Source organism: Chrysemys picta, chromosome 1, assembly GCF_011386835.1.
Source record: "Chrysemys picta bellii isolate R12L10 chromosome 1, ASM1138683v2, whole genome shotgun sequence".
NCBI classification, from domain to species: domain Eukaryota; kingdom Metazoa; phylum Chordata; order Testudines; family Emydidae; genus Chrysemys; species Chrysemys picta.
The window spans coordinates 254,356,304-254,381,923 of NC_088791.1; the positions used below are offsets into that span (position 1 = coordinate 254,356,304).

Below are 25,620 nucleotides of genomic sequence, written 5' to 3' on the forward strand. Positions count from 1 at the left end.
TGCTGATGCCAAGAAGAGCCAAACACAATGTGAATTTTAGCAAGAAACATTAAGAAGAAAGCAGAGTATTGTAACTCACAGCTACCCAAGGCTTATTAAAGGTATTTTGTAGATGATACAATAAATGTAACGTGTAAAAGGAACTTTAAAAAAAAAAAATCAGGTTCCATAATGTATCAGTATGTTACAAAATCTCTTTCCTGCTTTGGGAGCCTCCTCACTTTAATTAAAAATAGTCTAATTAGTTAGGATAGTTTTCTTGTAATTCTGGCCAGATCCTTTTTGTCTCACTGACTAACCTGAGTCCAGCATCGTCACAGCAACCATCTGCTGCCCTCCAGCTATTTCTGAAGAAGCAGCAGCATGGTGGGTGTTTCTGTTTTCACTGGTGAGAATATTTACTACAGGCGGTGAGCCAAGATTTTGGAAAGTGACTAGTAACTCTCGGTGTCTATTATACACTTGGTTTATGTTAAAGGGGCTTCATTTTCAAAAAGTACTGAGCAGTCACCCTGTGAAAACTAGTATCGCAAGTTGACATCCAAACATTGAGGCACCCTTAAATCAGTTGTCACTTTTGAAAAATCTTGGCCATAATTCCTGCAAAGTTTTAATAGCCGGGAAGCTAGGTACTCACTAGTGCATGGACTATTGACAAGCCACTTATTTCACAAACAGCACTGGTATGTAGAGAACTGGCTCAACGTTTGGCCTTACATTAGGACTTCTGGACGCTGCCATTCACTCTAGCTACAGATAGTATTTACAAACCTGTGTGCCTAAGGGTAAGGGTCCTAAATCCATGTTTAGGCATGCAGGGGGCAATTTTCAGAAGTGCCTATGCCCTCGTCTACACTCACAAGCTTTACCTACTAGTAGAATTATTTCCATTGTGGGTGGTGGGTGATTTTATTTTGATTGTATTTTTACCGATATAGTTATACCAGCAAAAGCCCTAATGTGGACACAGTTTTACTGGCAATACCAGTTTAGTTATTCCCCATCCCATAAAGGAATAAGCTACACCAGGATAAGCACCCTTATATAGATATGACTACATCCACACTAGCAGGATTGTCCTGTTTTAACTATAGCAGTATAGCTAAAGTGGTATAAGTTTTATGTGTAGACCTAGTTCAAGCTGTCAATGGGAGTTGTACTCTTAAATCAAAACTGCTTTTGAAAAAAATATTTCACCATTGTTGCCTAAATAGCAATTTAAAAGCCTTAGTTTAGGCAATTGGATTTGAAAATTTTGGCCATAGTCAGCTAGGTATAACTTACCTTCAGGCTGCTCCAACTTACATGGGAGACCAGACAGATCCTGGCCAGCCCCAGCGTCAGGGTGGTCAAAGGTGGCTTTATGTCAGCTCGTCTTTCCATCCCCTGGCTCTGTGCCAGATGCAGCTTGGCAAGATGTGAAGATCTGGCCCCAAACTAACAAGTTCAAGCTGCAGGGTCAGACTGTGTGGTCTGGCTAAGGTGTTCTCAGAGCAGGAGATGGGGCTTGGGAATCACCGCTTTACAATGAGGAACAGCTGTTCAACTATTTTGCCTTTAAAATTACATATTTTTTTGTTTACACTTACTTAGGATTGTAAATCACTTGCTGGCTTGTTTTAATCATTTCAGTTCACCTCTAACTATTTACAATAACAATCACCCTGAGAGAAGAATTTAGTCTTTGGTTAAAATGGAGTAAATCCCAAAGATCATTGCTCTCCTGTACACGTTTCAAGGTAAAGACAGCTATGTTTGATCAAAACAATGGTGAAATTGTGTCATTTCCTCCTTCAGCATTTTGCCTATGGGTGGAATTTCCTCATTTGCTGCAGTATTGGGCCTGTTGAGGGGAAAATAAACAGTATAACTGTGATGGGTTGTTCATCCCACACTAGCTTAGGAATGGGCCAATTACATGAATAGGCCTCAACTGAGGGGAATTAGGTGTCCTAAGTAACCCCAGAGTGAGGATGGAGCCCCGCTGAGAAGGAACAGGAACAGCTAGTATAAAGCCAGGAAGTTGGTAGCAGAGCAGGACTGCAGTGAGGGAGTCTGCAGCCATGCTCTGGGTGCTACAGTGGGAAGGAAGGAAACCCAGGGGACAATAGATATCTCCAGGGATCCAGCCCTGAAGGCAGGGCTTACCCAGAAGGTGGTGCAGCGAAAGCCTGAGAGAAGTGGAGTAGGAAATGGCTCTGAGAAACAGCAGCAAATTGAGATGTTGCAGACATTGGCTGCTGATTGGACAGTCCCTGAAGGTGGAACCCAGAGTAGAAGGTGGGCCCAGGTTTCCCTACCAGCCACTGGGGAATTGGCACCATCAGGACAGTGGGGGAGAAGACTGCCATTTTGGACGGAGAGATTTTGATAACCCCTGGAAGGGGAAAACACACAGCAAGCTGGCCAGAGGGCCAAGCAACAAAGAGAGAGCTCCCTGAGTCACAGAGAGAGAGGAGGCAACAGGGTGCACGAACAAGCAACAGAAAGGGGAGCAGCTAGTCCTCAGAGCAGCCAGGAGGAGGCACCCTAGCAGTGAGGGGAGCCCGGTACAATAACCAAGAACAGAATTCTGACCCGTTGTTACATAAAGAGAGAGGGCCAGCTCTTTAGCTCTGGTTACATTCCTTTTGCACCAACTAAAAATTCCCCAAAAGAGGCAACTAGGGAGTTGCCTGATGCAAAGGAACCCCGCAGCCAGCTTTACTCCAGCTGCTCCTGCTCCCTGTCCACACTGGGGAGGCTACAGGAGAAGTAGTGGCATGACAGGAGCAGGTGAGATCAGAAAGTACTGCACTCCAGCAATCCAGGGCCAGCAGCCTTGTCCCCAGGAGATCATTCCAGTTGGCATAAATTGGTGGTGGCTGCTGTAGCTTGTGCCAGAGGTTGGTTCAGTCTCCCACCTTCCCCCCCACCCCTTGCTAGCCCCAGCATCAAAGAAGACAGGATGTAGGCTTGGAACCATGTTTCATCTCCCCCATTGGTCTGCTGGAGAGAGAGAGAGTGTGTGTGTGTGATATTTTTAAGTAGGTGGTTTATACTGTAGGAAGCCAGAAATCCTCTTTCCAGTGAAATAAATAGTTTGTTTCTAGCCTGGGAGAGAATACCCTGAAAGAGCTTAGTTTAGTTATATTTCAGAAGTATCTAGTAATTATTTCTCTCTCTATGCCAAACCTGTACAGCTGGACTCATATGAAGGCAGCCAGGACTTCCAGCTGGAGACATAAAAAAACACAACCGTGCAGATATGTTTAAAAATGTTTCTAAAGAGGGGAATGTCTTAGGGAGATTGTGGGTATTGTCGAGGCCTTGCTTCCCCCTCGCACGGGCTGGGGCTGGAGAGACAGCCCTGGGGGCGGCTTTTGGACAGGAATAGCAAGTGCTGCTGCTCAACATGTACCCCAAGTGCTACCTGAGGGACTCTGCTTTCCTTTAGTATCACCGCAGTGCTACAGGCAGCCCTGTCACTCAGCAGTATTCAATCAAATAGTATAATTGAGTTCATAGAATACAACTACCCAAGACAGACGCAGACAAATACAGCTCTGTGAAATCCCATGCTGTTAGCAAATGGCACTGGAGATCGACGCAGCTAAATACATGTACATGTAGTGGGTGTTTGACACAGTGGGTGTGATAACAAGGTTAGATGCATTATGAAGCCAGTTATAACAGCCCTCTAACAATGGGTGACTTTGGAAGAAAGTGTTACTAAACAACAACCCACGACCATACATTTTAAGCTTCCAGAACAGTGATGCAGGGTAGCTCAGCTACCCGTGTATTGCTTACCTTTTCCCGAGCACAATACGCCATTGGCTGAGTCACAAAAGCTTTTGCTCTCATCTTCTGTCATGTTGCACTTTCTTGAATGTTGACACAACTGTCCAAACCATCCGTCCTCGCAGACGCATCGCCCACAAGAACAGAGGCCGTGGCCTGTAATGACAGCAGGGGAGCAAGCATGTTACACAGACAGGAGAAATTACCGACATTTCTAGCTGAAGAAAATACTGAGCCTTTCAGGCAGCTCAACATGGAATTGCCTAATTGAACCCCCAGGCCGGGCTCGTTCTGGGTCAGAATGTACTGGTGCAGCATGCCTACGAGACAGAAAGTATTACCGTCTTCGGCTAGCCTGGCCTTGAGCTAAGCAAGGTGGGCCGGTAATGTAAAGAATGGCTGGGCTCTGGCCTCGCAACTCCCCATCCCCAGCTCTTCTCCCTTGCAAGGGCCCTTACCCTCCTTCACTTCCTGTGGCTCCCTTCCCACCATACCAGCTAGCACATTGGGCAAACCACAGAACTCTCTCCCTCTCTGTGGGCTGGGATGATCCATATGCCACAGCACAGTACAGCATCAACAAAAAAAGGGGTGGACATTTGGCAAAATCATCTGGATCGACTGGTAAGGCCAGCAGGGAGCATGCAGGGCCCATCACAGGGGGAAGGATAGGAACCGAGAAGGTGGTGAGGCAGATAACTATGTGATTGCCTGTTTAGGAGAGAGTGAGTAGGATGGTAGCTGGTCAGGAAGAGGAGGTAGGTGGGAGATGCTAGAAATCTGGAGTTTGGGGACAGGCCTTGGGAATATTTTTTGTCTCTTCCCAAACTTTTGAAAAGCAATGGGCACAGTCTTGTCCTCAGTCCTATCCCCAGCTGTTAACTCACACTAGCCCCATCCCTACCACCACTACCAGTGACAGGCATCCCAGTGCAAAGTCTGACAGCTGCTACTTTTGCTATTGCAAGACACCTCATGCTGTCTTGTTATAGCAAAGATGAGGAGCAAATGGGAAGGTATCACCATGGATTCCTTTCACAGGCGTGGCTGGGGCCTGAATGCAGGAGTTAAGGCAAAGCATCCTAAGGGCAGATGGCATGCAGAAGAGGGTGCAAGGGAGAACAGGAATCCACTAGCGATCCCTCGGGATATATATATCTCGGGGGCGGCTGATTAAATGGCAGTACAAAGGATAGAGGGGAAGAGAAGGAGAGGGACAGAAGAAAGGATAAAAGGCAGGAGAAGAGGGAGCAGGGAAACAAAATAGGGAGGAAACGGGGACAGACAATGAACGGATGGAAAAGGAGGACAAGTGAGTGCGGGAAATACACTGGAACATGTGTGAAAGCAAGAGCCTAGATTACAAGAAGAGTGAAAGAAAGGGAGAAGCAAAACTGGGAAGCGTGATTTGTTCAGGGCACAGGAGGAACAGAGAAAGACAGACAGTTGAATAGAAAACTGAGAGCACAAGACAGAAAGGGAAAGAGAGCAACAAATGGGAAAACCTGAAAGCAGATGGATGATGACAAAGGACAAAAGAAATGGAAAATATGCAAAGAAGCAAGAAATGCCACAAAGCTGAAAGCTTAGTACATTATACTGAATTTATTCACATTTCTAAACTTCACTGCCTTTCCATAGCAGAAAGGGGAATTCCTTAGCTTATACATTTGCAGTGCTTTGAAGATGGTCTCTGTACATTGTAAGCAATTATTATAACAACTATTATAAGGGCAGAGGTGATGAAAAGGAAGGGGTTAGGGCTGATTGCGTTGGTGGGCTGGGCAAAGGGCAACTAGCTTGAGGACCATTCTGGCAGAACGTGGGTCTGTGGGAAAAAGGAGGGACATACCAACACGTTTATGCTGCTAATTTGGGAACAGCTCCCAAGGCAATGATGCAGCTTAACATAATAAATCTTGAAGTAGCATGGGAGGCAGACCCAAAGGAGATACAAACCAGGTAAAATGGAATTCCTCAGCACTTTAGTGATAACCAACTACTTTACTAATTGATGGTTTTGAGCTGTTCTTATTCACAGACATGAAGATATTCAGATCTATTTTTGAAGTCTAGTGATTTAACAATTGCCAGACCATTAATTGATTATTTCTTCATTTTGGATCCTAATAAGTGTTCAGCATTAAATGTTCAATACCTACATGCTTCATGGTATGCTGGGTACGCATGTCTATCTCTGCACTCACCTTCACAAATATCAATTTGTCTATATACATTTAACATGTATATAAAGCACTACATATTGGTAAACCATAAATACTGAACAGTCCTGTGACGTTTTAGCTTCCATTTTAAGTTGAGTAACAATGAGATGTGTTACATACCATAGAAGGATAAGGGTGGCAGCCATCTGTACTTTCCCATATACTGCTATGGTTTAGATTGCATAAGGATATGGGTATAAACATATTATGATTTTCTACATTTTCTCATCATGGCCAAGTTTCTCCAAGGGTATTTGGCCTCTTTTACTTTGGTTTTCTTTAGCAAGACATGGATTAAGTTTTTAAAATATTTCAAATATTGAAGAACTAACTATTCAATACATTGAATAGGACTTGCATACTGGAAAATTATTTTTGGAGGTGCAAATACTTGTACTCCAGCAAGCACAAGTGGGTGAATGTGTAAGTCACACTCAGCCCCAGGCCCTCTCTGTGGTTTAAAGAAGGCAGAGAATAACCACATCTGCAAAATTACTGCAAAAATCCAATTAAAAGTATTCTAACTTTTGGTTTGGTTAGAAAGATTTTTTTGTTTTTTAATAGGACTTGTGCAATAATTTTTCTGATGTGACCATTCTCTGCCTTCTACATACCATACAGGATCTTGATGTGGAAAGGTCTCTTTCTTAAGAAGTTTACTTCACCATTTATAGCTGCTTCCAGATTGCCAGATGTTAATCATTAGCGTGGAGAGAACACAAAGGGTGCTACTCATCACATTGGCTTTCATGACACTAGCCTCTGTCTTTTTCCCCCCAAAGGTATCCTTTGGCATACAGCAGCTCCTCAAACTTCTACATTAATTCGATTCATGCAGCCACAGAAGCCTTCAAACATCAGTGAAGCGACAACTGCCTTCACTGCTGCAGTTCTGACATCACAGGATAGTTACACTTGAATTCTGGAGGTCTCCATACTGTTAAGTTTTTTTTAAAAACCTCTTGTTACTATTTGGGGAGAGGATCCACAGTTTAAACTCATATTTATTCATGAAATACAAGGAGTTCCCAATGGGATTTATTAGCACTGTGAAGTGGTAAACCTTGTGCCCAAGAGCCTCCTAGAGTTTCAAAGGACAGTCTGCATTGCTGGACCATGTCTTGACACTGGCTGCATTGCCTCTTCCAGCACAGGCTACACCAAAAGCATAAGCGCTGAGACCAGTTCTAGCTGCATCAGAGAAACTGACTGGCGTATGAGATAAGGATAAAGGATATGACATGCCGGAACATCCGTTTCACCATTGGTTCTTACCACCTTCCATGTGGAAACACTACTTTGATGTGCCATGGTCACTGCAAACAGCTGAGACTCCCTCAAAGGAATTTGGTTGGTTGAAAAGACCAGGCCTATCAATGTAGTCTGCTGTTTTAGATAGCATCAACAACAATGGACCAACTCTTGGACTATCAGTGTTGGGGTAACCAGAGAACTAGGTTGCTCCTAGGAGTTGAGGGCAAGGGCAATTCCAAAATGGGAGGCCAATGGTCTCTCTTGACTCAAACCTAAATATCATATTACCATAGGCAATGCCCTATTTGAAGTACAGGCCTCTGAGCATCACTCATATAGCATTACGGGGGTACATAGCCTTGGTGAGGGCTGGCGATACAGTGCCGATATATTGCATCCAGCTCGATTCTCAGGTGTAGAGGCACTGCTTTGAGTTGTCTATTCCATCTGACCCATGCCATCACCAATGGTACAGATGAAGTGGGATCTCAACCATGTTTTTTCCTAGACCAGGTTGTGAGGATGTCCAAGACAGCTCATGTTGTACCAGTTGGTAGTACAAAGAGAAGCCAGGAGGGCTTTTAGATGCTTCCTCCAGAAGCTGATTTGTTGAGACATCTGTAAGAAAAGCTCAGAGTGGAGCCAGTCATGGTCCCTTATGAAGAACAGGAGGCAATGACTGGCGTTAGGAATACTGTCTCATATACTGCTTTAGTGTTGTTATTATTAATAAACACTGCTTGTCCCCAACCCTGAAAGACAGCATAAAGTACAGGATAATAATCTACCCAGGTGGGCCAGCCAATGCTGATCATGCTGCAGCTGTGAGTGGAAAAAAATATCATAAGTAATAGGTGCAGAAGAGCATCAGAGTTCTGCTGCAACTGGAGAGCCAGTCATGATCCAGGATACCTCCATCCTCAGACAGGACCTGAACATTAGAGAACTGGTCCTAGAATGCAGCTTACATATCTCAGGAAAGTTGTCATTGATCATCTTCTTCTGGGACCAGCATGCTGCGCCTTTGTGCCAGGGCATAGACTCTAGAATGGGAGTCTGTATCTAATAAAAGAGCGCTGCAGAATCCATGACAGGTCCTATTACAACTTCTGTCTGAATGAAGGCATCATGGCTCTATTCCTGGTACTGTGATGGACAGCTGAATTTTAAGTGAGTGTCTCATTTTAATCATGCAGAAACATAGTAATAGGGTCTCAATCACTTAAACCCTCATTTATCACATCCTTCCCCTTATGTCTACCTACCGGCACATGGGCAGCTGGTCTGGAAAGCAAGCTATTAATCAATCTCTGCTGGTCAGAGAACGCTAGTGACAATTTTTATTCAAATCACTTAGATTGTCATTCACATTTCTCATTTCAGCAAGTACCTAATCTTGAAATACCAGAGTCTCCCTTCCTCATGCTCCGAAGCACTCAGCTCTCACTTTAACAGATTCTGTTCAGTCACAGGGTCTAGCTTTCCATTCTCTGAAGCTGGAGCTCTATGATTATTCTTTCCACAATATCACATCTCTTGACAGTGATTGCCAAGCTTATGGTATTGCCTAGGTCAACAGAGCAATGGAGAGAAGAGGAAGAGGAAGGGGATAAGGAGCTCAGCAAGACATCCCAACAACAAATGTCAGTGAAACTGATGGAGATGCAAGATTAGACAGAGGAGGAACAAGCCAAGAGAGAAGAGACCAGTTTGTGAGATGTCAACACAAAGATGATGGCTGACATTTTGTGAGTGCATAAGGTCACTTAGGGACATGGTGCAGAGGGTGAAGAGAATGAGATCAAGGGTACAGCCCTAAATGTCCCCCCCCCCCAAAAGAGTGGGACTGTTGGGGAATAGAATTCATCAAACGAGATCAGAGAAATAGTAAAAGAACCAAGAAAAAAGAAAAACAATCCAACAAAGTGTCAAGGGAGGATATGATGTCAAGGAGGGTGAAGTGATAAATGGCAGTGGAGAGGGCAAGGAGGATACGAATGGAGTAAGTTCCCTGAGATTTGGCCTGGAAGAAGTTACTTGAATCTTTGGGGGCAGCAGTTTCAGTGGAGTGGAGGAGGTGGAAGCCAGTCTGGAGGATGAATGAGGAGGAGGGGCATCAGTTGTAAATGGTTCATTACATGAGTTTAAAGGGGGGGAGGAAGGAGCTGGTGGAGAGACAGCTGGGGTCAAGAGTTGGCTTTTTGAGGATGAGGAAAACAAAGACATTCTTGTACTTAGAGTAGGGGAGGTTAAAAAGGAGGGGGAGTGAGAGACGAAGGGACCAGAGAGGTTGACAGCTTGGAGGGGATGGGGACAAGGGCACAGGTGGAGAGATTAGACAGAGAGAGAAAATGAAATCTCAGAGTAAGTGACAGCTGAATAAAGAAAAAGTTGCTGAGAATGGGGAGGAGGGAGGCCACAGTGGCCTGGGATGATCTTGAAGAATTTGGAGAGATCCTGGAAAGGGAGGGAGGAGGCCACAGGAAGGGGAAAGGGTTGAAGAAGGGAATTAAAAGTGACAAATAAGCAATTTGCTTTGTTAGCCTGGTCTCAGTGTACTTCACATAGGAGGAAGTGGAGCTGTGAATGTAAAGAAACATTTGTAATGAACGAAATCTGTGGAGTCCGCAGAGAGGCTCAGTGGGATGGGATCAGAATGGAGGAAGCCAATGTTGGGAGTGAGTGGAGAGGAGGGAGTGGGAGTGAACCCGTGGCTTTAAATGAAGACAAACATAATGAACAAACATAGCATATGACAATATTAACATATGCCTGCAGCTGATAAATTATGGTATTAAGTTGAGTTTGTTCTGTCCAGCAACACCTTTGGGATTCAGGATGTCAGCACCCTATCACTCCTAGTGGTATAAATTATGTTTGGGAATTGGCATGAGACTCCAAGTATTTTCCTCAGAGAGCTCTGTAGTCTTCTCCATAGATTGGCTACACAACTCTAAACACCTCCTTCAGAATGCACCAATATTGCAATGACTGATGGTCGGGACGGGTAAGACTGACTGGCAGAGATATGGGTTGGCGCAGACACAAGATAGACTAAGTTCCACTATTTTATTTACAAGGATGTAAATTACAGAACAGTGATATTAGAGATCAAGAGCAGAACAGCTGCAGTACAGAACTTCCAGGACTCCAGCAGAACAGCCAGATCCAAATTCTTAGCCAAATGCTTTGTTTCAAAACTGTCCCAGCTGATCTGTAACTCCTCTGCAAACGCACTGCATTCTTTACCATGACTATGGGCTTGTCTTCACTGCAAAGTTAACTTGAGTCATAATTTAAATGTTGCCCCTATCTCGAGTCCAGTCCATACACAAAACCCCTCAACTAGAGCATTATGGTGCTTTAAACTCGAGGTGGCTAAAATGTGTTCGCTGATAACATGCTGCTGCCACAGTGCTGCCACAATACTGCTAGTCCTCCAATCCTGTCCCACAGTTCCCCTACGTGCCCAGAAAAGACAGACAAGTTCTCCCATAATTCACAGAGCAGCTTGGTTTACTGCAGCACAAGGAACCATGGGATGTTCCCCGCCCCCAAAATTTTAGCACAGTATCTTCACTGCAAAGATAGTCTAGGTTCTTCCTCGGGTGTTGCCCCTCATGCCCGTCCCATCCTCACACAAAACCCTCTCCCCTGACTTTAGTGGTACTTTCAGCTAGAACTATCTGGCCCAGCTGGGAGCCTGGTTTCTATTTTCACTCAAGCTGGCAACCTGAACACACTGCAATGAGAATTACTCCTCCTGGAATTCTGCACCATTGCACAATGCAGAATTTGCACTGAATTAATGTTCCCCACAGAATTTTATTTTTCCCTACAGAATTCCTGATTTGCCCCCAGTACTCCCGCCCACTGTCAGCCCTAAGTAGCCGGAGCTCCCGCTGTCAGTGGGAGCCCCACCCACCTGGGGCTGTCAGTGGAAGCATGATTATATTGTGTTATTTTGACAAGTAAAATATGCAGAATTTTAAAATATTATGCAAAGAATTTTCAATTTTTTGGTGCAGAATTCCCCCAGGAATAGAGAATTCTGCTAGTCCTCCAGTGCCTTCCCACAATTCCTCCCATATGCCAAGAAGGACTGACTAGTTTTCCCACAATTAACTGGAAAGGAATCAGAGTGTCTCTGCTTAATGCAGCACAGAAATCCCTGGGATATTCCCCCAGAAACCATAGCAACCCCAATGAGAGAGTGAAGCAGCAGTGAGGATGCAGTAATTTGGATAGTGCATTTCAGTGTGGCTGTTCACGTCCAGGTTAGGCTCACTGGGTATTCAGACCAGGGTACCAATCATCCAGGTTAACTCTGCAGGGAAGACATACCCATACACAAGTGAGTACAGTGCCGCCAGTGTGGACACAGGAGCTTGAATATTATTATTTCACCGTGTGGTTGAGGTGTAACTCAAGTGTAGGTAATGCCAGTTAACTCTGCAGTGAAGACATATGGTTGTCACTCAAAATCACCACTCCAGCCACCTGATCTAGATGTCAACCAAAAACAATCCTGGATTGCAACTGCTGTGTCTGTACAAGTGATTTGCACAAAAGGAAACCATTTGCAACACAAGAGAGTTCCCAGTATAAGTTATTGTACTGCTAAAGAATCTCCGCCTTTGAGGCAATGGGTGACTACAGCCTCTGAGGAGAGAAACAGCTTGGTCCTCTAAATTCCCCATTTAAATATTCTATTAACTCAGCTCACAGAGAGATAGGTGGACCTACAATGGACACCTCTCTGCCACATCTCATAAAGGAGACAGTAATAAATCAATTGATTTTGTAGTTTTGCAATTCTTATCACAATCATATTTTAGCTGCTGTCTATTTTTTTAAACCACACAGCCAGCTTGTCCAAGAGTTCACGTTCATTCACAGTTTTCCAAACAAGTTATTCTATGGCTTCATTAGCACCAGAACCAAAAAAGTGCTAGAAAAGGTTGAACTTTTGAAGGCGGAGGGCAATAATAGAGCATATCAGCTAATGGGCTGTGGGCTGTGCATAGAGTTTCTGCAGAGAATTTCTTCTATAAAATCAGGCCAGAGTAGGTGAACACAAACAGTGCCCATTATGGTAGAGACACATTTGTATGTCTTATTAAAAATATGCCATGAATATGTATTATTCTAATATTAATATAAATAATATCCAATTAAAATAATGTATATTATTTAAAAATTAATAAAACATCTTCAGTCAAAGTTTGACTATAATTAGGATATAAATAATATGGCAATAATGGTATATTTTACTGGTTCATTAACACTCAGGCTGAGGGCCTGTAAAGAAAATAAAGGGGAACATGGAAAAGACTAATGAATCCAAGCATTTAGTTGTCACCATACAAACTTAGGTCTGGTCTACATACAGTTATTGTGCCGGTATAATTATTTCAGACAGGGTATTTTGTTTGTTATTTAATCACAATAGTTACAGCTGTACAGCCCCTAGTGTGGATGTAGTTCTATCAGTATATCGGTGCCTTATGCTAGCATAGTTTAGTCCCTTCCCACACAGGACTAAGCTATACTGATATAAACTCATACCAGTATAACTGCATCCAGCCTAGGGGTGTTATTCTGCTCTAAATGTTCCAGTATAGATAAAGTGTTTTATGTTTAAAGCAGGAAGTAGTGACAGAACTCTCGTCCGTCTGCTCCAAAAATACAGCCCCCGACCATTTGAACTCCTGCTAGCAGGCACTTGAGCATGTCTGACGATCGATCCAGCAGAAGGAACTGCATGTAAACCATTAGCCAATGCATAGCAAGACGGAAGGACAAAACAAAGGGAAATGTTGAATTTCAATAGTAACTTCCCACATAATGTCAGGATCAGGTGTTTTTTTCCCTTCCTTCTTTAAACCTTTTCATGCTTTTAAAATATTAGAAGTATGGCTATAGGAAACCCCATTGCTGGCTTAAAAATATGTTTTAGATAGAATTTGGATAGTCCAAAAAACACAGAATGTAACTATTTACTCCAAATAATAAACTGAGTAATTCTCTTTTAGCTCAATCAACACCTTTCCCCAACATCATACAGTTCAGAAATGATTAGGCTACATCCCCATGAGAAATTTGTGATGCTCTAATTAACTAGTCAGTACTCTGGTTTCAAATCCAGTGAATTGCTGAAAAAATCCTAGGAATTTGAATAGCCAGAAAAGTCCCATAATTCCTCTGTTAGAAAAGATATATCCTTCATTTATACTTGAGAAAAACTTGTTTGTTTCAAGAGACTAGAAGAGCTCTGACAGTGCATCCAGCTATGTTTGGCTTGCAATTTCTACTCCTACTACTAAGTCATGGCCAACAAGACAGTTGTGGCAGACCCCCACTTTGCCATCTCCTTCCAACCTCCTTCACTGGTATATTGCTGGTTCCCAGGACCATACAGATCCCTCTGCTGAAATTAAATGCTGCCCTGCCCATATAAGGACATGTCAGGTCTCTGATTCCAGAAATGATCAGACGTGAGCCAGAGACTCTTCATTCTCAGAGAAGGAATAAGATCAAAGAAAAATAAATACGAATAAGCAGAAAGAGCTAAATGTGGCTGGTGAAGAAACTTGAAACTCATAGTGGCTAATGAGGAAAACAGAACAAGTGCAGACTAGGAAACCAGGCTCAAGGAGAGTACAATGCATTACACTTGATTTTGTTGGTAAGGTTCTAACCAAGTACTTTCAGATAAACTTATAGGACAATCCTCTATGCACTGAATGCTGCTACTGAATCCCAGCTAAGGGCAGTTCAGAGAAGGCTTTTGGCACTTGGATTGTTTCAATGATATAAAAATTATATTAAGAGCAGCAGAAACTAGAAAAAAAGCTTATTTTATACAGAAAATAACATTTTCTTCTCCTTTAGAGCTTGGTCCGGCCACCCATGTCAGGAGAAGAGAAATGTCTGTAATTACAAAACAATGTATTGGAGGGTGCAAATGTAGTTGTATCATTTCTCAGTATACTCCCAGGATCCATAACAGTAAATCTTATTCATTCGGGGACAAAACGCTAATGATTAAGTTACCAGTTCAAATAAAAACAGAAAAGTTGAGCTAAGATTTAGATTCAACTTTACACTGGGTTTGTACTTTTATAAGCTTTTGTATTCTTACCTGTTTTTCTTTAAGTCAAAATAAATCAAAACATAGAAATGAATGGATTCATCTCTGGTGTTCCCATTACATAGAACTGTTTAGACCGAAGGGAAAATTAGAATTTGTTCAGATAATAGTACAGATTGAATGTAATCCCTTGCACAACGAGAATGGTCAGGTGACTCTGTCCGATTACTATTCTTCTTTCATCATATGAGTATTCATGAGAAAGATAACGTTCTCTAGTCAAAGATAAAAGTTAATATGGTAGCTGTGTCAGCTCTAAGGAGGAGTATTGGTAATGTCTTTCTATGAATTCTGAGGGCATTCAATTTACTTAGTATTATCACCAAGACACTGGCTGATTATGAATAGACTGGGTATTCTAGTCATAAGAAGATGCTTAGTTTTGTTTTTGATATATGTATTGCATTCAATAAGACTGACCTTTTCCGTTCTCTTAACTTCTGCTTTCTCCCTTCTTTCACAAACAGATGACATTCAAATTACTTCTTTTTGATGCATATTTTATTTAGTGGATATTTAATTTAATTAACTCCTGTTTAGGCTATTTTTTACTGACAACCAGATTTTAACTACAATTTTCTCAAATAACTACTTTCTGTAGATCAACACCTTCACACCAATATTTTCTCTCCCCCTCATACTTTTTGTATAAATTTTTATGCATGAAAATAAGAAAGCTATGTCCTAAAATGTGTGTGTTCATACTAATCACTATTAAAATCATAGTCATTTCAGAAAAATCAGTCAAATAGAATAGCAACCTTTAGAGCAATATTATCACAATTGCTTTCAAAATATTGTGTCTCTCTATAAAACTAATTTGAAGTACTGCATAATACTATTCTCCACTACAGAAAAATCAATCAATGACAGTTTCCATATAGCTGACATAATAAAGAATTTATTTATAGCTGTAATATAGTACAAAATCTGCAGTGTGCTTAGATTCTGTAAGATTTAGGAAATAAATTCTGTTTCCTTGCTTTTGCTGATAATTTGAGCCTTCTATATTAATGATAATGATCTATAGTACCTTTCATCCCAAAAAATCCCAAAGTCCCTTCCAATACACCAATGGTCACTTTATGTACCACTGAAGGAACTTCGGTGGGCATATGTGTGAACTGTTAATGATGCACAACAACCCGACACATTACAAAACTATTTAGGGGCACACATGATGAGTTCAGCTTATGCAGGGAAAGTGAAGTAGGCAGATGGTAGAATGTACTGGACATCAGCTGTAAGTAACACTTCCACTCTTATGAAGAATGCTATTGGATTTTTAATTTATTTATGAAATGACCACAAGTGATCAGTAGAGACACTGTTTTTCATGTCTAATTTAAAAGATACCTTCTTCGGCAAAATAGCTCTTAATGCTGTGCTGGACCATTGGGTCAATATTGATTGGGAGAAGAGCACTGCCAAATATCAACCCAATCTAATGATGCTTAGTTTGTGAGAGCTGGTGGGGCCATTGAACATGGTGGAATTGCTGTAGTGTACCAGATGATACTAAACACAACTGTCCTTGAATATCAGCTGCTAAAGCCACTTAACACATTGCTGAGCATTGCTAACTTAAAAAAAGAAAAAAGGAAAAATGTGATACCATTGGTAAGTCTTCAGTCATAAAGTCAAAAAGTGAAAATATGATCATTTCTTCCATAGTTTTTCTTTAAATATCTGTACAGATTTCTGATACATTTTGATGATATCTATGTAAGAACTTCAGCACAGTGTAAAATGTTACTGGGCACATGTAATCTGCCTCACTGTTAAAGACAGACATTTTGAATATTAATTAAAATATTCAGTTGTGGGATTGTTGTTATTTCTTCTTTTTAAGATATAAGTGTACTACAATCTACTGCTGTGGTTAGTTTCCATTAATACTCTTTTGTACAAAATCAGGGGAAATAGGGAAAGCCACAAATCCATACAGAATTATTGCTTATTGAAAGGAATACATACCCCCACAGACATTGCCATCCATATCTTCACACTGTCGATCATCACATTCGCAGGTTTTACCATGAACTCTGTTATCTCCTGGAGGGAAACAAGTGCACTGGCCACATTCACATTTCCCTGTGAGAAAAAACAGTTGTTAGGGTCACAACATCATCAAGATTTAATGAATAAAAAACGGGGGGCAAATGTTCTGCTCCTACAAAGACATAAAGCACAAGTCAGTCTGGGTCAGCTGAAGTGTGAACACTTGTAACTAAGAAAAACTGTTGAAAACAAAATAATGTCATGTTGCTGGTGGGAATGGCATTAATCTTCTTTACAGTTTTATTCTTGTCAGTATTAATGGGAATTGTATCACGTTATAGCCCCTACCTTTGCATAGCTGAACTATGGTATATGTTTCCCTACATAATTAACTCTCCAAACTAATTCAAACATTTGGTATGAACACCAGATGTGGATGCAATTAAAATGAAATCATCTATAAAAGTAATTTACAGAGTGGCCCAGGAAAGCTTTCTAGTATGGGATACTAGTAGCATAACTCTAACACTTTGGTACAAATGCCAAACAGGAAAGTAAAGAATTAATGCTACTATGACCTGTCCTCTTTCTTAAACAGAGGTGAGACTGTGCCTGCAGATCTGGGTTTGAAGGACACAGCAGGGTGAAATGCAACCTCTGCAATATTCTTCCAGCCTCACCAGTCCTCTCTATACTGGGACTCCATGAAGTTGGAAGGGATAATGGAGCCAGCCAAGCTCCAAGAGATGCTCTTCCCCAATAACCTCATGAACACTGACTGAGGCAGGGGCCTCTGGAAATATAGTAAGTGGCCATGTAAGAAAAGACTATCATAATGGATGGGATCTCCTAATGGATTTGATTTGGAAATTTCTACTTGACCAGTTTTTCCCCTCTTAAAAAAACCAAACTAATTAAACATAATTTGGGACACAGCCTCCTAAGTCACTTAGGGTATGTCTATATAGCATTATGGAGCCAGGGGGAGTGAGTAACCCAGCTCAAGTCGACAGACTTGGGCTAGCAGGGCTCGCACTGGTGCTCTACAAATAGCTTTATAGACAGCACTTTGAAGTTGCATCTCAAGCTCTGAAGCCCACCCGCACCCCTAGGCTTCAGAGCCCGAGCTCCAGCCCAAGCCACAACTTCCAAGCACTGTCTATAGAGCTGTTTTTAGAGTACTTGCATGAGTCATGCTAGTCCACATCTCTCGGCATGGGCAGGGAGGTTCACACCTGCTGGCTCCAAATGCTGTGTAGACATATTAAAAGTACCTTAGGGAAAATTTTACCAAAAGCTATTTTGAATTCTTAAAGGGTAAGAGTTGTATCAAATATGTATTGCTGTGATTTTGAAATATTTTAAAAGGTACATTTAAAAAGAATATTTTTATTGTGGTGACAAATAAGAATCTTACACAAATTAACTCATGCATTTCCCCTCTTTTACAAATCGTTCCAGAATCTTGTGTCATATAATGTAACTCCTTTTTGACTACATTAGTAAAGATGGCGCTGTGTTGCTAGAGCAGTGACTTGATTTTAATTTTTAGTTTACATCTCAAAGAACCAGAATGATCGTTGGATCTGAGGTTTTGAATGCTTTCTTCCCCTGCTCAACTGGGATATACTCAAGTAACCTCAAGCAAATTTCATATTTATAAACAAACAAATAATCCTGAAGACAGCCAATTCCTGAGATAGACAGACAGAAGGAAAGAAAGATTAGCATGCTGAGGAGGACTAAATTTCAAATCACCACATAAAAGATGCCTCCCCAGAAAAATCAGCAGAGAGCATTTTCCGAACCCAGAGTGAGATAATCCAAGCCATAGTACTATTTTATCAAATGCATCTGCACAGAAATAACAGCAGGCACACTCTCTATGACCTTATTCTCTTACTTCTTATTGTGATAACCATACATGCAGTACAAACTCAATCCGTTCGAGAGTAATTAGAGGCTCACATGAAACCAAAGAGATCAGCACTTTACTTACATACTCGTTCTTTGACTAGAATAATAGGTTTACCATAGCAACCTGATTATAGAAGAAAAGCTACTACCAAATACATCCGAAACGCTTTAAAATTCCAAGGCATATAGAAACAATTAAACACTTAAGGACTATAATAGTCTGCACCTTTTCACCCAGGAAAGCAAGCACTACACCTTGTGAGACTAAAGAGAAACAACTTGGCTCCAGATGTTTAATATCAAGTGGCTTCCATTGCCTCTTCTTACACAGGGGTGGCTAATTTTTTTGAGCTGTACAGTAACTGCAGATCAAGGAGGCTTTATTAAAAAGCTTAACATATCCAATATCTATTTGTGAGGGACAAGGGTCCAAACCCAAGAATACCAGGATAATTACACAGGCATATTTACTGGCCTAGGAGCCTAATATTTCCAAGCACTGACAGTCAATCATTCTTTATGTAATTTCTATAAAACCCTGCTTTCCTCACTCAGACAAAACTCCCACTGTCGTCAATAGGAGTTTTACCTGAGGAAGTACTGGCTGAAAACTGAATAGCTTCCAATATGCAGCCCTTTTAATTTTACTCACCACTTACTATACACATTTTCATTTCCTATTGTCCAGCCAGTGCTTGTAAAAAGAATAACTAAAGTGAGTAGTGCCTAGTGTGATATTAAATCTGCCCCCTCGTGCAATTTGCTGTGACCATTAGCATCATGAATTTGAAGCAATTTTTAGCTGCCTACAGAGGGTGATTGAACCTTCCTTTCGTACAGGCAATTTTGATTTCAAAACAGTGTGCTAGAACTACATACTCTGTAGAAAAACAGATTTCTCCCCTTTTATTGTCTGCAAAAACACCAGAAAGGTCCAGAACAGAGCAACTAAGGTAAAAGTGAACAGTAAATAAAAAACTTTTCTTCCTTCAGAAATATCTCCTTTCCCTTTCCATAGCAGCACACATTTTCCCTGTGCATTTTATTGTGAATTCGGGCATTTTATACAAGAACAAGAAACAAAATGATTAATTTGGCTTTATGTAAAGCATTTGAAACCAAATGGCAAAATTAGCTTCCGGCCCAAGCCGGCCTTGTGGTGGAACCATACCATGCTATGGGGAGGAATAGTACCTTAAGGATGGTGTAAAATAGGAGATGGTCCCTTGAAGAGGGGTCATACCTTTAAGATAAAGCAGCATTCTGCCTCTTGGTATGGCCAGCTCGCTCTACCAGTTAGTGTGTGAGTAGGATCATGGCCCCGCCTCCTTGCCATCACTGGGGCACTGTTCACCCCAGGGGTTCACCAAAAGCAAAGACCCTGCAAGTGCTGGGGCGGCAATTATGACAGGACGTTGTGAAGGCTTTGCCAGCAGGTAGGCTCCTTGCATACCCCACCCCTGAACAGATCTGCAAGATAAAGCCTGTCTCAATCTAGCCCCTAGCATTTGCTCTCAGCAGGGCTAAAGATTGCTTCCACATAGACAAGCCCTGAAGTTCCTTATCAGCTTTTACTCTGCTGTTTTGCCCACTTTCATGATTTTAAAGCCATTGTAGTACTAGCAGGTGGTCCTAACTCCCAGATAAAAAGTAAAGTGAGGTTCTTACCCACGAAAGCTTATGCTCCCAATACTTCTGTTAGTCTTAAAGGTGCCACAGGACCCTCTGTTGCTTTTTACAGATTCAGACTAACACGGCTACCCCTCTGATACTTTTCTAGCTCTCGTGGTTTTAGAGAAAAGCTTGAAGTGATGTGAGTCCACCCTGAAATCTTGAAAGCAAAGTAATGGGGGGGGGGGGGGAAGCACCTTTTTTAAAGCTCATGATCTTGGAGGGGCCTGATTCTGACATGATTTTTGAACATTTAGAGTTGGCAATACTGCTGATGTACTGCTATTGCATAAATGGGAATTGAGTTTGCAGAAAGGTAGAACACTGAAGAACTACTTCAGAATTTGGCCCACAGAAAAGAGAAAAAATGCAACATATACTTTTGGAACGTTGCATGGAAACTTTAATTGTTAATTTTGATCTGAGCATGTTACTGTTTATGCTTCCTGACTGGATAACCATAATGCTTAGAATCAAATTTCTGGTTGCAAGCACTCATATTTATAACTTCTTTATTTGCTTTACAGAAATATTTTCTAATATTCATTCAAATTTGCTATTTCCATGAACCAGTAAGCTGAGCTGCTAGAATGCTCCATTCTTCATTTTAAAGGAAGACAACAAATCTCTAGTTAGTGATGCAACTCTAGCTAGGGAGCATTGTAACTGCTGTGCTGTAGCAGTTTATCTTTGGAGTGTTATTCAGTAAGAGGAATTGGAACTGCTAAATTGTGTGTGCATGTAACTGCTTATGGTAAAGCCTGGTACTGGATTCCTAAGAAGAAAAGAAAGTGAATCCTGTTATAATTTTCACTTTAGTATTTAGAGGATTCCTATAGAAAATCCAGCTGTAGTCTCCCAAGAAGGATATGAATTAGTGGTCTGTGCAAATACTTTAAGTCAGATAGAGGAGTTCTGTAGTACAGAACTGGTAAGTAAAGTAACACAGCTTACCTCCCCCCATGTAGGTTACACTTGCAAACAAAAGAAAAGAACTAAATCATTATCCCTTTACCCGGGAGGTCACAACCCCTTAGGTCCAGGCAGAAGTTACAGCTCCCTCCTACCATTCTTCCATGGACTAGGTAGAAATCTTGCCCTGCTGCTTTTACTTATTCAGCATAAATCACAATATGGACGTGAACTGTTATTTTTCTTTGTGAAAGATAACAAGTTCAGCTGTTGAACTTCTGGGAAAAGAAGCGCAAAACACGCTAAATGTGTTTACTGAATCCTGCTTTTCAATTCTATCCCTTCAGGATGCTTAGAACATCGCAACATTTCCCTACACTGAGCAAAAAAGGTTCTTTAAACAGCTGAATGTCTGGCTCATCTCATCTGAGAGATGAAAAACTGGGACTTATTTCTTTATGCAGATTCTGGACAACTGGGAGGTAGCTTTCCGCCGGCAACTTGTAAACAATGTCATCTGTACTCTCTCCTGACATGTTGGAACAAGGAATAGTTTTCCCATTTTGCAAATATTTCATGAACATGCTTCTGCAGAGTTCAGTTTGTTTCAAAGGCTTTGCTGTGCCTGAAGATTTGTGACACTCAGGGATTTTCACCCTGTAGTTTGAGATTCAGAGAGTTGCGTTATGTCAGTAAGGAAAAACGGATCGCACAACCAGTGCCGGCTGCTCAGTCTGGGGAGTTCAACTGCTGCATGCAAAATGTGATTCGACTCTTGGGTGTAAATAATCCCTCCTGCAGTAAAGAGCATCAGATCTTGAAATCTGGTTTGCAGGTCCTTGCTTGTACGTCCAGTGTGAATGAGACACATAGTATTCATCACAACACATCAGATGGTCACGGATATCTATGCTATGCTTGATGCTGCAATGATGGGCACATATGCTTATATGAGACCACATAACTGGCCTGGTATCCTGACTCTGGCAGTGGCCCATACAGTATGGCTCAGAGGAAAGTGAAATCTCCCCATAATGCACCTAATCAACTGTGCAATGCTTCACATGGGAAAAAGGTCCTTCCTATTCCCTATAGCAAGCACCTTTCATCTGGAAACCTGAGATGCTTCAGGACTCAGATCAATAGCTACAAGGGTCAAGAAGGATTCTCTCATGTGCACAGCACTGCAAATTGGCTTGGTTATTTTTTAAGAGGTGGTGGAGAGAAGATTGCCTTCCTTTTAAAATTCATTCACTGATCACACTTTTTTTCTGTAACACACTTGGAAACACCAAAGTCTACATCCAGCTCCTCTTAAATGAGTGTGGAAAATTAGAAAGTAAAGATGTGAGCTTCAAATCCTGCATTAAAGTTTTATCATAATAAACAGAAAGTGAAAATTATGTTCTGAAAAAGAAATAGTGAAGGGCTACGTAAGAAATAGACTTGGGGTATCAAACTTATTCTGTGGGGAGGGCCCAATTACTCTATGAGTCAGAGTCTGGGGACCAGAAATAAAAAATTCACAACAGGAGTCTAATTTTGCAGTTTTTGTCCAACTGTGGAATGTGCCTCTTTACTTAGTTAAAATGAATAGGATATTTAGAAGACTTAAAAAAAGTAAAAGATTTACTCTTTTCTACTGTCCTTTAACTTACCCCGCTGTGCACCATCTCCTTTTGTGAGTTTTCCCTATTCTCCTCCAACACTTTTGGAATTTCTTACCCCCCCTAACCAGGGAAGTCATTTGAGAACCCTCCTCGGCCAAGCACTACCCAAAGGCTGACGTATCAAAGCAGCAGCAGATGAGAGTTCCAATGAGTGAGTAAATCGAGTCAGTACATTTCAACAAGATGCCCTTTGGATGGAAGAGAGACACACGCTCTCGCACAGTTCAGTGGATGCAGATCCCCTAACAAAGACCCCTGGAGTAGTAGGGAAGCAGGTAGAATTATATGCTATAGTTTTGCTTAGGAAGTCGCTTGTTTTTTTTAAATCAATCAGAAAAATGAAAACATGCCTGAAAACAACTCATAAAAAGTTATTGGCAGCATGACTGCCTCAAGAATATCAAAGCTGAAGTGTCCAGCTAGGGATATAAATGCTCCTGATAAGAGCTTGTTTGGATCACACAGACTTCAGATGAAATGAAAATTGCTTTAATAAATCTAAAGCAGTCTTTCCAGACTCCACACCATTCTGAGTAACTTTCTGGCTGCAGATTTTTAATACAGCACTCATTCTTCCTGCTTTGCATTTTAAGAGTACAAAACGTTTGTGTTACCCACTCTAATACAAGTACTTTCTGTTGTCATCCCAGCCGAGCTTTCAATGACAAGTCTAGAGAAAGTGTGTTATTTCTATAGCACCAAGTCAAACCCAGCAACCACCTCCACCAGCACTGGTTCACTTTCTGCAGCTTTCCTGGTATAGACACATTATTAGAATGGAACACCAACAAATTCTGAAGCGTGTGTACCAAGAATGCCGCTACGCAGCTCGTGATCACATGGGTGCCAAAGATAGTCAGTGATGGACAGCCCTTAAGCTGACCACCTTAACGATCTAGACAGAGATTGATCTGGGAAGTACTCAGAGACCTGCCATCATGACAATGATAACTAGTGGAGTAGATGCTTCTATATTTAGGAAAGTAGCCACATATATACGAGTGTCTCTTAAGGTATGTCTTCACTCCAAAGAAAAACTTGCAGCACTAAGTCTCAGACCCCGGGTCAAGTGATTTAGGCTCACAGGGCTTGGGCTGCAGAACTAAAAATAGAAGTGTAGACACTTCTGCTCAGGCAGGTGTTCAAGCTCCAAGACCCTCCCCCCTTACTGGATTCCAGAGTCCATGAGGCTGAGGGGGGTTGTTTGAAGTGTGTGGGTGGGTGGGGGAGTTTCAGGAAAGATTTCTGTATAATTTATAGATCTGCTCAAGTGAGCACCTCCCTGAAATGCTTTAAAGGTCAATTGGAGCCCTTACTTTGCAGTCTGTTTCGCAGTGCAAGCGCTGGGAGGGAGGGGAGAGAAACAGGACGTGGTGGCGTGCTCGCGGAGGAGGTGAGGTGGAGCAGGGGGAGCTTCTCCGTGGGTGCTCAAATTTGCCGCCTCTGCAAATTTGCCACCCTAGGCCTAGGCCTTGTCGGCCTAGGTAATAATACGCCACTGCTTGTATATAGGGGCCCCACAAAATCTAATAGCCCTGGGCCCTCAGGAAAGTTAATCCGGCCCAGCAGCCATGCACTGCTCAATTCAGCAAGGACTATTTTCTATGCTAAACTTAAACTTAGGTGGCTTTGACTCAGACTTTTTTTCTGAACAGAAATTTTGTGTCTTTTTTATCTGCCTTATTTCATAACAAGAAGAATGGATTTTTTTTAAAATCTCCCTCTCTCAACAAATGTCTAGCACTTTTACTCAGAATTCTAAACAATTACGATTGGTAAGAGACCTAACAAGGAATGTTTGAGCCTAACTGGTCAGAGTTTCAAAAAGTTATAAGCTAGTGAAAATTAGGAGTTATAATAGAAAGTGTTATGCAACCTTAACAGTAGTGGTTTGAGACTAGCACCCTGCAATAGTTTATAGAGGGACTGTGTCTGAAAGCTTAATTGCACAGTTGACATATGGCATCTGAGATAAACTCTTTTCCTTTGTGACAGACTAATAGTGAAGTACAACTTTTTCTTCTCTCCACAAATCCACTCAGTGCTACTCAACAGATTCAGTGTCAGATAGTCTTTTGCAGCTCTTGCTGATTAGTGGTGCTGAATTGTATCTTTCCCATTTTTAAAAAAAGTTTGGGGAAGAACCACTGCTGTGCTGTTACTTTGCTTTTCAGATTGTTAACTTGTTGACATCTGCTATCACCATCAAGACTGCACGCCTCCTCCATCTGTCTGCTCTCAGTAGCAGGGCTTTGAGGCGAGACTTCTTGAAGGCTGTAATTGTGTTGTTATATAGCAAGTAGAGCGAATTTCTACTGAGCTACACTGAAGAATTAATCAAGCTATAGTTTTTAGAAAAAACAGACTTTTAGTCCCGCATTTTACTTTTCCTAGTTAAACCCTTCTACAGTTTCTGCTCTGGGACATACCTTTGCAAAATACAATGACTATAGTTATGGGGACAATTACTTGAAAGAGAGAAGGTGTTAGTGGAAGCCACCCCACAAAGGAGACATTTATGAAGAAAAAGAGGTTGACAGAAGGCACTGTTATAGAGAAGGGAAGTCCTTCTCTTATCCAGGAACATCTCCGCAAATGGGTACTTTCTGTGTTTCCAGTCCCCCCCCCCCCCCCCCGGCCCCTGCCATCACCCTAGGGCAGTGTTTTTCAAAGTAGGGATCACGACCCAGTACTGGGTCACGGAATGTCAGGCACTGGGTCACCTTGCTGATTCAAATTATAATGATCGTTGCCACGCAGCAGGGATCAGAAGAAGAGAGAGGTAGGGGGTGGGCGGGAACTGGGGAGGGGAGCAAGTTGGGGCTTGCAGGGCTGCTGTGGGCCTCTCCCCCAGCCCCGGAGCTTGCTGCTGCCAGCAGGGAGAGGGGGACCCTTCCCCCGGAGCTCCTGTGCTGCCTGCTGGCAGGGGAGAAAGGGGCCCTCCCCCAGAGCTAGCTGCTGCCGGCCCCAGCCCCAGGGCAACCTGCCTGCACCCCTCATCCCTGGTCCCATCCCAGAGCCCGCACCCCCAGCA

At 42.1% G+C, this 25,620-nt stretch overlaps 1 protein-coding gene across 1 annotated transcript in view; it reads right to left on the reverse strand.

Annotated features, from left to right (window-relative positions):
• Positions 1–25,620, reverse strand: part of ITGBL1 (integrin subunit beta like 1) — a 215,040-nt gene that overhangs the window by 9,036 nt on the left and 180,384 nt on the right. The window contains exons 8-9 of the mRNA XM_005303395.4: positions 16,393–16,509; positions 3,793–3,939 (exon numbers count right to left, since the gene is read on the reverse strand). Coding sequence (XP_005303452.2) covers positions 3,793–3,939; positions 16,393–16,509 — 264 coding nt within the window. The remainder of the gene's footprint in view (positions 1–3,792; positions 3,940–16,392; positions 16,510–25,620) is intronic.